A 14,267-nucleotide genomic window follows, 5' to 3' on the forward strand; every position below is an offset into this window, starting at 1 on the left:
TCTGTTATAGATCAATGGCATTGTTCAGTACGTCAATCAAGAAAATTCAGGGACGGGCTAAATGAGATATTCCTCTCTCAAGTGTGTACCAAATCCCTGCTACTGATAACCATCAATAGCCATAGGCTATCGCGCCTTATTCTGGGAAAGTCTGCGAGAGTCTAGCAGGATCGGGCTCAAACTATCATCACTAGACCTAGTTTGTGTGCAACATCCTATCTATGGCTCCTATCGCGCCAGTGACCGTCAAGACTTTGGAGCTTGTAATTATGACCCAAGGCACTACGGTCGCCATTCCTCTTGATAACTACCTGATGACTATAGATGCCGAGAATGATCTTGTCTTATGTATACAAGGTGTAGTGCCACCTGGGCGGACTCAGGTTGGCGACCAAAATAACAGTGAGCTCCCAAGATGTCTCATACAATTGTAGGAAAAGAAACCACCCCACAAGTTTTCGGCTTGGGGAGTGCCATCAGCCTGGGATGGCTGACTCTCAATGTATTTGGAGGCATGTCCTTCATTATGTTTGTCGGACTTACGGCAGGAGGTCTTCCGGCTATCCTTTATGGCTTGTATGTGTCTGCGGGTCTTGTCTGTTCAACCATTGACTTTTAGGTAGTATCGGATCGTGCGCGGCGGTATTGTGTATCATTCTGACCGCGCAGTGCGCGTCGAGATTCTCAACCGCTGGTAAGTTTGGAGATGCCTGACATGTGCAATGCTGACAGACGCATAGGGGGCGCCTATCACTACGCTTGCTTCTTGATCCCGGATCAATACCGTCGGCAGGTTGCTTACCCGCTAGGCTGGCTGAACTATCTCGGTTGGATCTTCACTCATGCAGGTTGTTGTGCTATTGTTGCGACGTTGATCTTGGGCCTGGTCCATCTTTGCCGCCCGGAGTTCGATGTCACGTCCAGATGGAAACTATTTCTGGTATACCTGGCAGTTGACGCCTTGTGCTGGCTTTGCAATCTCTGGGGCGTCAAGGGTATTCCCACACTGGAGCTGGTAGGATGTATGTTCATCACGATCGCTTTCATATGCTGTTGCTGACTGGGAAGGCTATGCGACTGCACTTGGATTTGTGGCATATACCGTCACCCTTCTAGTCAAGGCACCGAAGGCTGACCCAAGCTTTGTCTTCGTGGACATTCAGAACGACACCGGGTAAGCCAAGCCATCTACCATCGGCACATCGAGGAAGATACTGAAGCCACATAGATACAGCTCAAATAGCTTCGCCGTCCTCTTAGGCCTGTTTACTAGCTTTTCAACCTTGATGGGACTCGACGGACCTGCTCATCTCGCCGAGGAGCTTTCTCATCCTAAAAAGTCGTTACCCCGGATTATGTTGATAGTTATTCTCTCTCAGTTTGTGGTTGGGGTCGTCTGGATTATCGTGCTGGGTTTCTCGATTACAGATTTCGCAGCAATCACAAGCACCGCAACAGGGTCAGTGCTTCAGCGACCAGCCCTTGTCCGTTGGTCGTAATTTGGCTAATGAGCCCTTTAGAGTCCCTGTACTGGAGCTTATCAGGCGCGCGACGGGGAGCAACGCCGCGGCGATTGTGTTCTGTTTGATTCTCATTATCAACAATGGCGCCTCGGCCCTCGGAAGTGCAGTCACGATGAGTAGACAAGGCTACGCGTTCGCACGCGACGGCGGTCTGTTATGGAACTCCAAGTGCGTTGACACGAGAGATATTCCTCTATACCCAGGCGATGGCTAATGATGGCCAGGCTCATTGAGCTGTCTCCCGGCTCTCATATGCCCTTTTGGTCTGTCAATTTACCTTCGTTCCTGGTTGCTGCTGTGGGATTGATGTGAGTGCTATTCCTCGCGCCAGAACGTAACGGGTTGCTCACTCTTGCAGTTATCTCTTCTCCGATGCCGCTTTTAATGCTATCATTGGCTCGCAAGCTACGTGCATGATAATCAGCTTTGGTAAATCTAGCACATCATGGTTCGGAACTAGATATTGATGAAGATTAGGGTTTCCCAGCTTAGTACTCCTTGTTACACGCGGCCGCCTACTGCCGGAAAATGACCGGTGGAACTTTGGTATATGGAGCATACCCATCTACGGAATCGCGGCTGGGTATTCCATCCTAGTGGTGATTGTTTCTTTTGTGCGTCTTGTCATCACTTTCATGTTTTACAAACAAATAGCTAACGGACCGAGCAGATCCCGCAGTCTCATCCAGTGACTGCAGTGAATATGAACTACACGGTGTTGGTCATGGGATGCTTTGTGATCGCCATGGGATTGGGGTGGATCTTCGAAGGATGGAAGTTCTTCTCTCCACCCGTTAACGACGAGGCTGTTGTCGCAGCATCTGGCGCCCTAGATGGACTTGATGTTGAAGAAGAGGTAGTGGTTGAGAGGGTTACCAAGGGCCAAGACAAATAGCATAGCACTCATTGATTATATCTCGATGAATTGGAGAGACTCTAGTATTCAGGGTTATATGCAGGAAAGGATCGCTTTGAGTTATTGTCTACCTTCACACACTGTCTATCGCTTACGAATAGAGAAGCCTAACATATGCTATGAATTTCTCCCATCCTACAAACATCCATGCTCTTTAGTTGAGGGATACGACGTACACTCGACCAAAAGCTTAGCTTGGCAATGACAATATCCACATGAGGGGGTATATCCAACATGACCCATATCATGTCTGGTATAGATGTATCTACTAGTCTTATCCCGTGAACCCTTCCGGGGTAATCTGCACGCTCTAACTAATTCCGGTCACCTTAGCCGCGGGTAATCAATCTCCAGCGATAAGCAATCCGGCTCCTCCATCACTGCATTCCACCATGACTTGTCGGTAATCTGGACTCAATCCAGCAGCACCTGTGCGATGCAGATACCCCGCCTCTGGATGATGGTCATTGGGCCAGGCTGAAGTCATGAAGCTGGCCATATTTGTCAACACCCTATGGCTTGTCACCATCTCTTAAACAACAGCCTGTCTTCTGCCGAAGCGACACCAGAGACTTGGTGCTTCCGCAAGTACGGCAGCTGAGGGACTCAGCTTCAGCTAAATCATGAGGAACGGTCATACCGATGAGACTCTATCAGTCGTCAGCCGGGTGGTAACGGCAGAGGCTCATCAGCAGAGCTCGGGGACTCTCGAGCCTGTAGCCCCTGATCTGAGCAAGGCGAAACAGTACACAATCACCTGCCTCATTCTAATATGCAACTTTATACAGGTAACAGCTCACCTCCACTTAATTCCTGCAGTGAAAACTAACTTTGCTAGTTTATTTCTATGTTTTCCACCGTGGCAGGAGGGTTCGCGTTCAGCGCCAAACTTGGCCATGAAGCTAAACCAGGACAAGCAAACTGGATGGCTGCAGCATACTCGTGTGTCAAGATCCTTCTTCGTGCAGGTAGTGCATCTACTGACTGTCTGCTGTTGCTTGCTAGACTTACACAAAGTGCCTTTGTCCTAATCACCGGCCGTCTCGGAGCAATCTACAGTCATCAAAGGTTGCTTCTGCTGGGCGTTTTCATCATTACCGTCTTCTCGTTGTGCAACGCTTTCTGCAACACGTATGTGTCATTTGTGGCGGTTCGCGCACTCACTGGAATAGGGGGAGGTATTGTCATGCCTAATGCCGTTGCCACCCTTACGATCATGGTTCCTCCTGGAAAGGCTCGCAATATCACCTTGGCTACCTTTGCAGCTACACCGCCAGTGGGCGCATTGGTCGGAGCGTTACTGGCAGGGACCTTTCTCCAATATACGGAGTGGAAATGGCATTTCATTCTCATGTAAGTCATTTTCAGTCGTTGGAAGTATGACGCTGATCCTCTAGTGCGTGCCTCGGGTTCCTGTGTTGGCAGGCTTGTTCTTCGTTCTACCTCACGAAGAACCGGTGGATAAAGGTGGCAAGGTTGACGCAATTGGAGCATTCCTGGGTCTCAGTGGGCTCCTATTGTTCAACATAGCTTGGAAGTAGGTCTATCTTATTGCCTACATATTCGTCACATCTGACTGATTGATATAGTCAAGCTCCTTCCACCGGATGGCAAACCTCATATGTGATCGTAATACTGATCCTGTCGGTACTATTGATGATATCGTTCTTCATCTGGGAGAGCCGGTTTGCAGACGAGCCGATAATGCCTCTGGCTGTCTTCACCGCACCCAGCTTCAACGCCCTCATCTTCGTCGTCCTTTTTATCTACATGTCCGTTGGCATCTCGCTTTGGTACATGGTCGCCTGGCAGCAGCTCCTCCGCGGTTGGACCGTATTGCATGTTGCAATTGGCTGGATTCCCTACGGAATTGGCGCTTCCATAGCCGTTACGCTCGCAGCCTGGCTTATTACTGTCCTGGAGGCACAGTACATACTGAGCCTTGGATGTCTCACGTCCATCGTTGCATGCGTCCTGTTAGCGACCATGCCCGAACAGCAAATCTACTGGGCGCAGGTCTTCCCTGCGACTGTCATCGGCAGTCTCTGTCCTGATTTTGTCTACGTTGCCGCGCAGATTATTGCGAGTAACAGTGTTGGGAAACGAGAGCAAGGCGTTGCTAGTAGCCTGATTGGGACCCTCAATCTCTACGGGAATAGCTTGGGATTGGGGTTTGCTGGCACCATCGAAGTCCAGGTTGCGAAGAATACCAGTGAGGTCACCGGAATCCGCGCAGGGTTGTGGTTCGGGGCTGGCTGGGGGATGATGGCTTTGCTCATTGATCTGATCTTTGTGAGGATGCGACAGCAGAGTATTTCTAGTCAAGATGTGACTGAGGTTGAACATGACTGAATACGTATAGGAAGAAGTGATAGCAATGAAGAGTCGCTACCAGCAAGATGCATACTCCTTCATTTCGTTTCTTTCAGGTAACGAACCCGTAGTGTGCCTCCAAAAATAGCCATTACTGGTATTTTCTGTCTTAGCTTTTCAAGCCGCATGACAATGGCCATACTCGTCCCGTATAATTGCTGCAGCTTCTGGCTCTGCCTAGAAGACAAGCAAGATGCTTGGAACACTGCCCAGCGGCATGCCTCCAGTCACAATCCCATCACCCCTCCCACCCGATTAGCTGAACGGCATCAATTGGCCATCACAAGCCGGGCTTATTTATACCAATAGGACGAGAAACCTGCTACGTGACACAGACCCAGTGCTTTGATCCATCGCAGCCATCCATTCGCACTGCAGACATCGACCTCTGCTAAGCGCCGAGGGGACCCGACTGCATCCTGTCAGATTACAGGATTCTGCAACCTCGCGAGCTGCAGGAGACAGCAAATGAGCGGCGGGCAATCCCGGTGGGCGGCTAATAGGCTTTGATGGCTAGCGGGCTATCGTCTAGACGTTTCATCTTGGTCTTTGTTTGGCGCCCTTATTTTTGGCACTGAAGAATGCTGAAGATGGGTTGCATAAGTACTTGACATCTGCAGTTTTCAGGGTCTTTCTTTATTCTCGCAGATTTGTCGTTATACCTTTCTTCTTTTTCATCGCTATTCTCATCTTCTCTCTTGCTTCAATAATCTAGCCTTCTGGCAAGGTTTCTATACATCCATTCATTCATCCATTCTATCTTAGTACCTAACTAAGCGCCCACAATCCATCACAATGACCTCCATCACCTCCTCCCAAACCACCTTCACCACCACCATCTCCACCACCAACACCGCCGCCTCCATCGAAGCCGAATCCAAATTCCTCGCCCGTAGCCACCACCTCCGACACACCCGTCTCCTCCTCGCAACCCTCACCTTCTTGACTTCCATCCCCACCATCGTCTGCGAAGCCATCGCCCTCCACCACTACCGTCAGACCTCCCCCTACACGCGCATCTGGCTATACCTCTGGCCGATAAATCTGGATCTGCGTCCCACGATCGCTCTCCTAGCGTGTGGTTGTGTCATTGCCTTTCAGAATTTGCTTTATGTCGTTACGGCGGTGCTTCCTTCTGTATGTCCTTCCCCCACTCCCCTCTCCCCAAGGAACCTTTATTGTACTAGTTACACTGCAGGACGATGGCTAATTGTATGCTATACAGCCACACCCCCACATCCGCCGCCTCAACCTCCTCGCCGCCGCCACCGCTCTCTCAGGCTTCATCGCCGCAGTAGTGGGCGTAATCTTCGTGATCTATCACCCTGGCGCAAGAACAACCATCGGCTTCAGTAGCACGGAGACATTACACGAGTGGACATGTAAGTTCGAGGAAATCCGGAGCGAGAATGGCACGGTGGTGGGGAATGCAACGGCGCCGGTGCATTTCAGGCGCGATTGTGAGGTCACCACGGCGGCGTTTGGGTTGTTGAATGTGTTGTTGGGGTTGGAGGTGGTTATGGGGGTTGTGGTGGGGTTGGGGTGGTGGGTTGAGAGGAGGGTGGGGAGGTTGAGGGGAATAGGTTTGGGAGGAGAGAGGAGGGATGAGAAGAAGGGGGTGGTGATGGTGGTGGAGGAGGAGGAGGAGGAGAGGGGGAGGGAGATGAGTTTGGGGGGTGGGAGTGTTGGTGAGGTGGGAAGGTATCCGGGGACTTGATTGTTGGGTAGGGGGGTGGGTTGGTGGGGGAGGGTGTAGGAGGTTCGTTTGTGGTGGGTGGGGATGGGGATAGGGTTTGATTTAGTGGCAGGGTATGGTAGAAGTAATGTAGGTTAACTCAGTACAGCTATACACAATATTGATTCAGATAAAATCGATTCAAAGCCAAGAGGCAACAGTTACAGCTTCGCCCTCCCCTTCGAACTATCCATCCTCACACCCTCATCATCCTGCTCCGCCACCTCCAACACCGGAAACTCCTTCGGCATGATCCGTCTCGGAGTCGCCCCAGGAACCACAGAGTACTTGGAGAAATCCTGCACTCCGCAATACTGCCGCAGAAAGTCCTCGTCAAGCGCCAATATACCATTGACGATATGGGCCGGGGTATTCAAGATTCCGAGCACGGCATCCGAGAAGATGGTCTATTCATTAGCACAACCAGCAAAATCAGATCGAAGAAGGGTCATACCGGCTTCCTTAAGTCCTCCTTGGATGCACCTCCAGTATTCATCTCCGTTGCTGCGCTTTCAATAGCCTATCCAGAATATCAGCAACCCCAACTCCTCCGCCCTCAAAAAAGGAACAATACATACCGTAGCCGGCCAAAGACTAGTAACAGCCATATCCTTCTTCCCCTCTCTTACAAAATCCATCGCCAGTCCTTTCGTAAGCACACTCATCGCCACCTTGCCTACATACAACTACATTAGCCTTTCTCCTCCCTCAACACCCCTCAAACCCAAATCAAAAGAAAAGAAAACATACCCATAGCATACCCCACCTTCCCCCTCCAAAACCTCGAATAAACCGGCGGCGACACCACCACCACCCTCCCCCGATTCCCAAGCCGTTCAAAAACCGGCAACACCGCCATGACCGTCGCATACAAACCCTCGGGATTGACCTGCTGCATCAACTGGAATCGTTTCAGGGGCGTGTTCCGGACCGAACTCCACCAGATAGCGCCGGAGTTGTAGATCACCACATCGAGACGGTTGTTGGTGAGTTGTAGGGTGGAGGTGATTAGGGCGTTGATTTGGGTGGGCGAGCGCACGTCCACGCGGAGGGGGTAGGCCGTGCCGCCTTGGGAGGTGATTTCGGCGGCGACGGTGTGGATGGTGCTGGATTGGGAGTTGGGGTTGGGGGTGGTGGTGGTGGTGGTGGTGGTGGTGCCTGGGGAGGTGCTTTTGGCGGCGACGATTACTGCTCTTTGTTAGTTGGTGGTGAGGTATGTAGGATGAGGGAGGGGGTACCGGTGTATCCATTCTTCGCGAGATCGATGGCGATTTGGCGGCCTATGCCACGGGAGGCGCCGATGACGAGAGCGACGGGCTGGTCGGGGGGTGGCGGAGTGGTCATGATGGGTGGGATGTAGTTTTGATTAGGAAGTTAGGTGAACATGGCGACTTTGGGATGCGCTTATATCCATCCCCTCTGGTATCATCCTCGGTTGGAGATGATTTGTCGAGCGCGGGTCGGCCCGTTGAAGACCCTCATTATCATGACGAATATGGGGTTGAGGGTTAGGTCACAGTTCATTATGATACCAGTGTTATAGTATAAGTTAACCTCGGAGAAAGAAAACCTTCCATACTATTAAACCCATTCTCATCGTGATTACTATCGCTGATATCTATGGAATAGATAACTCCTTATCTCAACCTCGGTCCATACTCCCAACCCAGCACTCACTCCGATTGGTCATATCCATTACATAACCACCATCCCCAGTGCACCCACCGCCCGGCAGAATAATGCTCGCGTCTCACTTTCGCATCCGGCTTTTTCTACCAGTCCCCGAAATATACACCAACCCATTTCTACTTACTCCTCGAAAGCTATCAAAATGCCTCCCGATATCGCCTCCCTCACCGCCGAACTCGACAACGACGAGGACCAATACGACTCCGCCGAGGACTCCGACTTCCAGCTCGACGATGACGCCGCTCCCGACGCTGAGTCGGGGATGTCTGATTCCGAGGATGAGGAGGCGGGTGAAGAACCGGTGACTAAGAAGCGGAAAATAGGGAATAAGGATACACGGGGGCCTGAGGAGGAGCTGGATTCTGGGGATGAAGCGATGATTCAGAAGGCCAAGGCGAAGAAGGATAAGAAGAGGAAGAGTGGGGAGGTTGATGAGGATGTGGATGAGGGGGAAGCTGGGGGGTTTGTGCGGACTCGGGCGATGAAGATGAGGATGTATGTATCCCCTTTTGGTTCTTTTATGGGTTCTATTGCGGGAAGGGGTACTGTGAGGGTCATGCTAATGCTGATCTTGTGATTTAGAGGAGAAGAACGCAAACCACTTGCCAAGATTGATGGCGCTACGGTCGATGTGGATGCCTTGTGGGCGAAGATGAATTCCACTGATCCGGGGATCGGGGGTCCATCTCAGAGTGAGAAGAAGGATGATGCTACGCCTGTGAATGAACAGGAGGGAGAGACGCACGCCAACAACAATGGAACAGCGACATCAGCACCGGAACCCCAGACCTACACCGAGGAGATGATCAAGATCAAACGGACCTACAAATTCGCAGGAGAAATGATAACAGAGGAGAAACTCGTGCCCAAGGATTCAGCAGAAGCAAAGCTCTTCCTAGCAGGCGAGAACGACGCTAAAACCGTCTCGGCTACCGATGCAGACCCCGCGAAAGAAGCTATCAAACTACGCCGACCGCTTCGACGACCCTCCCGATTTGACCCCAACCCGACCGGCGCGATCAAGAAGAGCTGGGAGAAGGCGCCCGTTACGAAGACGACCGGACAGGAGAACGCACGGGGACCGAAGATTAATACAGTCGAGAAGTCTCGGCTGGATTGGGCGGCATATGTGGATCAAGCGGGTATCAAGGACGAGCTCAACGAGCACAGCAAAGCGAAGGAAGGATTCCTGGGGCGGATGGATTTCTTGGACCGCGTCGGGGCCAATATCGATGAGGAGAGGAGAAATGCTCGTTTGAAGGGACTTCCAAATCTCTGAGCTGCATCTTCTTTTACCCCTCACCTACTTACGCCAACCACCCCTGGACACCTCGCAGACCAAAGCACATGCCAGAAGTTCAGCACGGGAGCCATCGTCCCGACACTTCATCTTCAGTCAGGCACGTTCTCCCATCTGCTTGTCGGGCTGGCTGGCCCACTGCCCCTGCTCGATCGCACGCGCGGCAACCTAACCATCCTCCATAGCAAGAGGTAGGGGCAGACACGTGCGCAAAGCTTGATCCACAGGGCCGAGCGCATCTCCGCATCGAGCGGTTCGCTTACGCGGAGGGACGCCATTGATTGGATGGCGTATATTGCTCTGCATTGGCAGCATGCCACCTGTATGACTTGATGCCGCCTGGGGGTGACGTGACTACCTCTGTGGTTCGTGTATATGATCAAGAATCACAAGGTCCTGTATCCAGTTGTGAGATGCCAACTACACGTGCCTTATGGAGATACTTGTCTAGGTCTCCTTTTGGACATCTACATCACAGCATACGATGCACTAAACAAAATAGAGCCAATCCAAATTGATTCATAACGAGCGACTACGTACGCGCAAGCAATTTACAACTTTTCACCGTGCACGGTTATCTCCCCACCTTCATCTCCATCTCTCCGAAGCTATCTACCAGCTATCATAGATCGTATCCCAACAGATCTAGTTCTTGATGCTTCTCTTGCGAGTAGCCCTCTTCTTGTATCCGTAGCCGGAGCCGGAGCCGGAGCTGCTGCTCGACTTGGGAGGGTACTTGATGCCAGAGTCAGGGCACTTGGAGTCCTCGACTGTAGATACCATTAGTTTACGCTTGTGCATTTCAAGATAAAAAGGGGGGGGGGCTTACGTCTCTCAGCAGCAACGTAGGTACCGTTGATGGCGCTGCCGCGGACGTTGAAGTAGTAGTATAGCTGGGAGAGGGCGTCGTCCTCGCACTCGATGTACGGGGGGTAGCCGTCGTGAATCGCGGCCAGGGCGTCCTCGATGTCGGTTAGCGTGTAGGTGGCGTCCTCGGAGGGAGTGATGCCGGCGTCGGCGAGGGCCTGGTGTGGTGTGTGGTTAGTATGCTTTGCGGGTGGGCAATGGTATGAGGGGTTGCGTACGGTGTAGGAGTCCAGGCCCTTGAAGAGGTCAACGACCTGCTGGAAGAAGTCGCCGACTTCTTCCTGGGCGTAGTAGTCGGAGTAGCAGCTGGGTTCGATGGTGTTGATGCAGGTTCCTAGAGATGTTAGGTTCGGGTTTCGTGGATTTGGAATGGGGGCAATGGCAACGTACCGTGCTTGTTCCACTCGTGCTCCCAGAAGGTCTCGTCCTCGTCGGAGCCCTCGTAGTCGGGCCAGTATTCCTCCATGTAGGACAGGAGCTCGGTGCGGCCCTGCTCCTTCAGGATGGCGGTGATGTTGCTGTACTCGCGGGAGTCGTCGCAGTACTCCTGGTAGGTGCCATCGCAGTTGTCGGGCCTGGAAAGTCGTCAGTAGTTGGGTTTGACGGTGATGGTATCGCCATACCAAAGTCCGTGGATGGTCCAGGAGTCAGTCGGGCCATCGGACGGGTCGTAGTCCCAGAATTGGGTCTGGAGGAGGGATCCTCCAGGGGAGTTGAAGCAGCAAGAAGCGGTGTCGTCGGCCGAGCAACTCAGAGGACTGTCGGAGGGGCAAGTGTCAATGCCAGCCAGCACACCGGAGCTGAGCTGCACAGCGGCCAGGGCGAGCACGCCCGCGGAAGGGATGAAGGACATGGTGGCAAAGGAATCGTAGACTTCGTGGGGACAAACAGGATTGAGTTGGCAATTGAGAAAAACCCCGGAGCAATTGGGTCTCAATTTATACTGCATAAATCAGTAGCTGCCCCATAGACTCCGGTCCGACCTGGCAACCAGGCCACCCACCTCATGGTCGGTCGGTAGCGGGGAAGTCTACGGCCGATAGAGGATGATAGCACATGTCCTGATAAGAACCAGCTGATTTGCCGGAGGTCATCGAAGAGGCAGCCTGAGGATAGCGGAGGTCACCGTGAAGACCCGCCCTCTGCCGATGAGGAGGGGACGAATTGGCCAATTGATGGAGGAAGCGGTGGTCTGCAGTCCACCTGGAGGGTCACCGTCAAGGCCGATCCGTCGGGGCGCCATCGGGGATTAGGCCCGAGGAGGGGATAGAGGCAACGCACCAGCCTAATTGATAAGTAGCGACTCTAGCGAGGCATTGACCCGGATGAAGAGGTTGCGTTGATTCCTGCTGTGAAGTTGAGGGAGGACTTGATTCGCTCCAGGCAGAGCGATCTGCAGGGCCTAATGATTGATTAATTTCAGGAACCCGGCTGCCCGCCAGCCACCAACGAATGGCCTTGCGGGAGTCCTGTTGGCTGATGCTAAGGGTTAGGCCCGGAGGCGAGCCGAGTGATGAAGAGACGACAAGGAGGAACAACATGGAAGGAATGTCCGATGTGCTGCACTCGCTATCCGACTCCAGCCGGTTAAGGACAGGGTGGTGCGGTATAGGATGGTGATGCCGGGATTGAAAGCTTGTGTTACCACGCGTTTCACGGCTTTCAGCCTTTCACAGCTTTCATAGCTTTCACGGCGTTCCACGGAGACATCTCAGTCGGCTCTGGTTTTGATCAGAGGATACATTATGAAATGACAATGAGCTCTGCTTGTGAGTATACCCAGACATTAGTATAGTAGAATAAGTGAGAGGCATTTGATAGCCATCTTACTTGCGGATAACCACCCACAGGTCATGAATATCATGACATCAACCCTGAAGCCAACGTCTCGATCCGTCCAATCGACAATCTCGTCGAGGAGAGAGAGGCAGAAGTTGTGGTGACGGGCGCGACCCCGGGATAGAGGCCTGAGGCATCAGAGCTTCCCGATTCGTGTGACAGCAGCCCTTTTCCTAATCGGGACTGGCCTCGCGCCCTTTGGATGATGAAGAGTCATCCATGATTCACCCAATTGTAGATCTGACTCCTTCGAGTATTTTCTACAGCTGGCCACATTATCAGCCGGTATAAAACCCGGCATACCCCATCGGATAGTGAGATAATATCTATACCGCGCTATGCACACTGCAGAGCAATCGCTCAAGTACAGTACGGATCTCCATTTAGATCTATATCGCATCCAGCTAACGAAATCCCAGAACCAAGACCAGTGTCTCATTGACAAAGTCCAACTCAGTCAACACCACCCACAAACCCCCGGCAACGCAGCACAATTTACATAATGACAACCCCATCCTACCAAATCATCCCCGCCACCACCCCAACCCACATCACCACCACCCGCACCCTCTTCCTCACCTACGCCCAATGGCTCAACATCGACCTCAGCTTCCAAAACTTCGACGCCGAACTCTCCTCCCTCCCGGGTAAATACGCCCCTCCCGACGGCGAAATCCTCCTCGCATACAGCACCTCCTCCCCCAGCATACCCCTCGGGTGTATTGCTCTCCGACCACTTCCTGACCCCGAAGACCCCTCCTCTTCCCCCTCCACCTCGCGACGTTACTGTGAAGTTAAACGGCTCTGGGTAGCCCCTGAGGCGCGGAGAATGGGACTGGGCCGGGCATTAGTGGATGCGATTATGGCTCGGGCGAAAGAACTCGGGTATCGGGAGATGCGACTCGATACGTTGCGGAGTATGGAGGGGCCGGTCCGGTTGTATAAGAGTTTGGGGTTTGTGGAGATTGAGCCGTATTATGATGCCACCAAGGCGGAGAGGTTTAAGGAGATGGTGTTTTTGGGGAGGGATTTGTGGGTATAACGTACACAGTATGGATTACAGATAGATGGGATGGGGGTCTTCTTTGTTCATATTTTATTTTGAGAGGGTTGATAGAGAAGATAGAAGAGGAAGATTTGTTCATCTTTGTTTGATATTATGAGTGTATATACTCTCATTATTCTCATAGAAGAATAGAAGAACCAACCCAACTAATAATGAAAACACGTCTCCAAACTCAGACTGTTGAGCTTGATATTTTTGCACTCATCGCAGACAAAACCGCATCATGCCAAAAGAGAAAAAGAAATCATCATAGTTTGAGAGACAGTGTTTCCCACCAGATCATTCATTCCAAAACTCCACCACCAAAGCTTGCCCATAACCAAGCTGCAGGACATACATCCTTCCAAGAATTGAAGCATTGCCGGAAAGAAAAAGAACAGACGGTGTGTAAAATAGACGCAGATCAATCCGTCCCCAGCCTGGTTAGAACATCATCTTCCAAGGCATTGGGGCTGATGCTGAAGTACAGCATCTGCACGAGTGGAAAAAGAGAAACGGTGAAGATTTTGCGCGGCGGAGAGTTTTTATGGTGGTGATGTTATGTAAGCGGACTAGCTGCGTGCATAGGAGTAGTTAACTAGGTTGTGCGGGATTAGTCAGGGTTGTGCATGGGTTTTGGTTATGTCTGTGCATGGCGATATCTAGGCGAAGGGGATAGCAATAATTACTTATATCAACGTCATAGTATTGATATATCATAGAGGTCAATGGTGTCCTTGAAAAGAAAGGAAAAGAATCTAGCGAATTGCGGTGCGGAGTATACAGCCCGTGCTCCGTGTATCGTACATCCCCATGAGGTCAAGCAAATGCCGATTATGCCCGGGAACTTTTCCCCCTCTGCCATGCTGGATTTAAGTGGCTAGATCCATGCAGGCGCTCATCTATAGGAGCAATCGACATGTGATATCACATACAGACAATAGTGTAACCGTTTCAGTGGGTGTCAAAGTTTATTTGGA

General features: G+C 51.8%; 8 protein-coding genes across 8 annotated transcripts; 5 read left to right on the forward strand and 3 right to left on the reverse strand.

Annotated features, from left to right (window-relative positions):
- Positions 1-715: 715 nt before the first annotated feature.
- On the forward strand, positions 716-2,418 carry BO80DRAFT_398059 (uncharacterized protein; the record flags this gene model as incomplete). The annotated part of the gene is made up of 8 exons (XM_025717411.1): positions 716-1,022; positions 1,069-1,174; positions 1,229-1,459; positions 1,521-1,691; positions 1,748-1,831; positions 1,882-1,952; positions 2,001-2,137; positions 2,194-2,418. 8 exons carry the CDS (start codon positions 716-718, stop codon positions 2,416-2,418), a joined length of 1,332 nt encoding a protein of 443 aa, XP_025579802.1.
- Positions 2,419-2,835: 417 nt separating this feature from the next.
- Positions 2,836-4,791, forward strand: BO80DRAFT_490514 (MFS general substrate transporter; the record flags this gene model as incomplete). Its single annotated transcript, XM_025723641.1, has 6 exons — positions 2,836-3,227; positions 3,278-3,381; positions 3,445-3,792; positions 3,837-3,856; positions 3,907-3,976; positions 4,029-4,791. The coding sequence occupies exons 1-6, from the start codon at positions 3,063-3,065 to the stop codon at positions 4,789-4,791; spliced, it is 1,470 nt and encodes a 489-aa protein (XP_025579803.1). The 5' UTR covers positions 2,836-3,062.
- Positions 4,792-5,607: 816 nt separating this feature from the next.
- Positions 5,608-6,529, forward strand: BO80DRAFT_478486 (uncharacterized protein; the record flags this gene model as incomplete). Its single annotated transcript, XM_025723284.1, has 2 exons — positions 5,608-5,949; positions 6,038-6,529. The coding sequence occupies 2 exons, from the start codon at positions 5,608-5,610 to the stop codon at positions 6,527-6,529; spliced, it is 834 nt and encodes a 277-aa protein (XP_025579804.1).
- Positions 6,530-6,637: 108 nt separating this feature from the next.
- On the reverse strand, positions 6,638-7,978 carry BO80DRAFT_421508 (short chain dehydrogenase family protein). The gene is made up of 5 exons (XM_025718620.1): positions 7,786-7,978; positions 7,298-7,735; positions 7,126-7,223; positions 7,002-7,067; positions 6,638-6,954 (listed from the first exon to the last, which is right to left on the reverse strand). The coding sequence occupies exons 1-5, from the start codon at positions 7,889-7,891 to the stop codon at positions 6,709-6,711; spliced, it is 954 nt and encodes a 317-aa protein (XP_025579805.1). The 5' UTR covers positions 7,892-7,978; the 3' UTR covers positions 6,638-6,708.
- Positions 7,979-8,378: 400 nt separating this feature from the next.
- Positions 8,379-9,515, forward strand: swc5 (putative Swr1p complex component (Swc5); the record flags this gene model as incomplete). The annotated part of the gene is made up of 2 exons (XM_025715316.1): positions 8,379-8,731; positions 8,819-9,515. The coding sequence occupies 2 exons, from the start codon at positions 8,379-8,381 to the stop codon at positions 9,513-9,515; spliced, it is 1,050 nt and encodes a 349-aa protein (XP_025579806.1).
- Positions 9,516-10,119: 604 nt separating this feature from the next.
- BO80DRAFT_421510 (T2 family ribonuclease) lies at positions 10,120-11,499 on the reverse strand. The gene is made up of 6 exons (XM_025718621.1): positions 11,407-11,499; positions 11,027-11,346; positions 10,794-10,978; positions 10,622-10,737; positions 10,366-10,561; positions 10,120-10,306 (listed from the first exon to the last, which is right to left on the reverse strand). Exons 2-6 carry the CDS (start codon positions 11,254-11,256, stop codon positions 10,182-10,184), a joined length of 852 nt encoding a protein of 283 aa, XP_025579807.1. The 5' UTR covers positions 11,257-11,346; positions 11,407-11,499; the 3' UTR covers positions 10,120-10,181.
- BO80DRAFT_137544 (uncharacterized protein) lies at positions 11,487-12,067 on the reverse strand. The gene has a single exon (XM_025713651.1). The coding sequence runs from the start codon at positions 11,942-11,944 to the stop codon at positions 11,621-11,623; it is 324 nt and encodes a 107-aa protein (XP_025579808.1). The 5' UTR covers positions 11,945-12,067; the 3' UTR covers positions 11,487-11,620.
- A 513-nt stretch (positions 12,068-12,580) lies between these two features.
- BO80DRAFT_137557 (GNAT family N-acetyltransferase) lies at positions 12,581-13,372 on the forward strand. The gene is made up of 2 exons (XM_025713652.1): positions 12,581-12,611; positions 12,662-13,372. The coding sequence occupies exon 2, from the start codon at positions 12,745-12,747 to the stop codon at positions 13,282-13,284; it is 540 nt and encodes a 179-aa protein (XP_025579809.1). The 5' UTR covers positions 12,581-12,611; positions 12,662-12,744; the 3' UTR covers positions 13,285-13,372.
- Positions 13,373-14,267: the final 895 nt, after the last annotated feature.

This window comes from Aspergillus ibericus (genome assembly GCF_003184845.1).
Source record: "Aspergillus ibericus CBS 121593 unplaced genomic scaffold BO80scaffold_3, whole genome shotgun sequence".
In the NCBI taxonomy this organism is placed as follows: domain Eukaryota; kingdom Fungi; phylum Ascomycota; class Eurotiomycetes; order Eurotiales; family Aspergillaceae; genus Aspergillus; species Aspergillus ibericus.

Excerpts from the sequence above, each read along its gene's own strand:
- BO80DRAFT_421508 (XM_025718620.1), bottom strand. The coding sequence starts at position 7,891 with ATGACCACTCCGCCACCCCCCGACCAGCCCGTCGCTCTCGTCATCGGC. Across the intron at positions 7,736-7,785 it reads CGCGAAGAATGGATACACCG|TAATCGTCGCCGCCAAAAGC; the intron begins GTACCCCCTCCC and ends AACAAAGAGCAG. Across the intron at positions 6,955-7,001 it reads AGGAGGACTTAAGGAAGCCG|ACCATCTTCTCGGATGCCGT; the intron begins GTATGACCCTTC and ends GCTAATGAATAG.
- BO80DRAFT_421510 (XM_025718621.1), bottom strand. The coding sequence starts at position 11,256 with ATGTCCTTCATCCCTTCCGCGGGCGTGCTCGCCCTGGCCGCTGTGCAG. Across the intron at positions 10,738-10,793 it reads GCACGAGTGGAACAAGCACG|GAACCTGCATCAACACCATC; the intron begins GTACGTTGCCAT and ends TAACATCTCTAG. Across the intron at positions 10,562-10,621 it reads AGGGCCTGGACTCCTACACC|GCCCTCGCCGACGCCGGCAT; the intron begins GTACGCAACCCC and ends ACACCACACCAG.
- BO80DRAFT_137544 (XM_025713651.1), bottom strand. The coding sequence starts at position 11,944 with ATGTTGTTCCTCCTTGTCGTCTCTTCATCACTCGGCTCGCCTCCGGGC.
- BO80DRAFT_137557 (XM_025713652.1), top strand. The coding sequence starts at position 12,745 with ATGACAACCCCATCCTACCAAATCATCCCCGCCACCACCCCAACCCAC.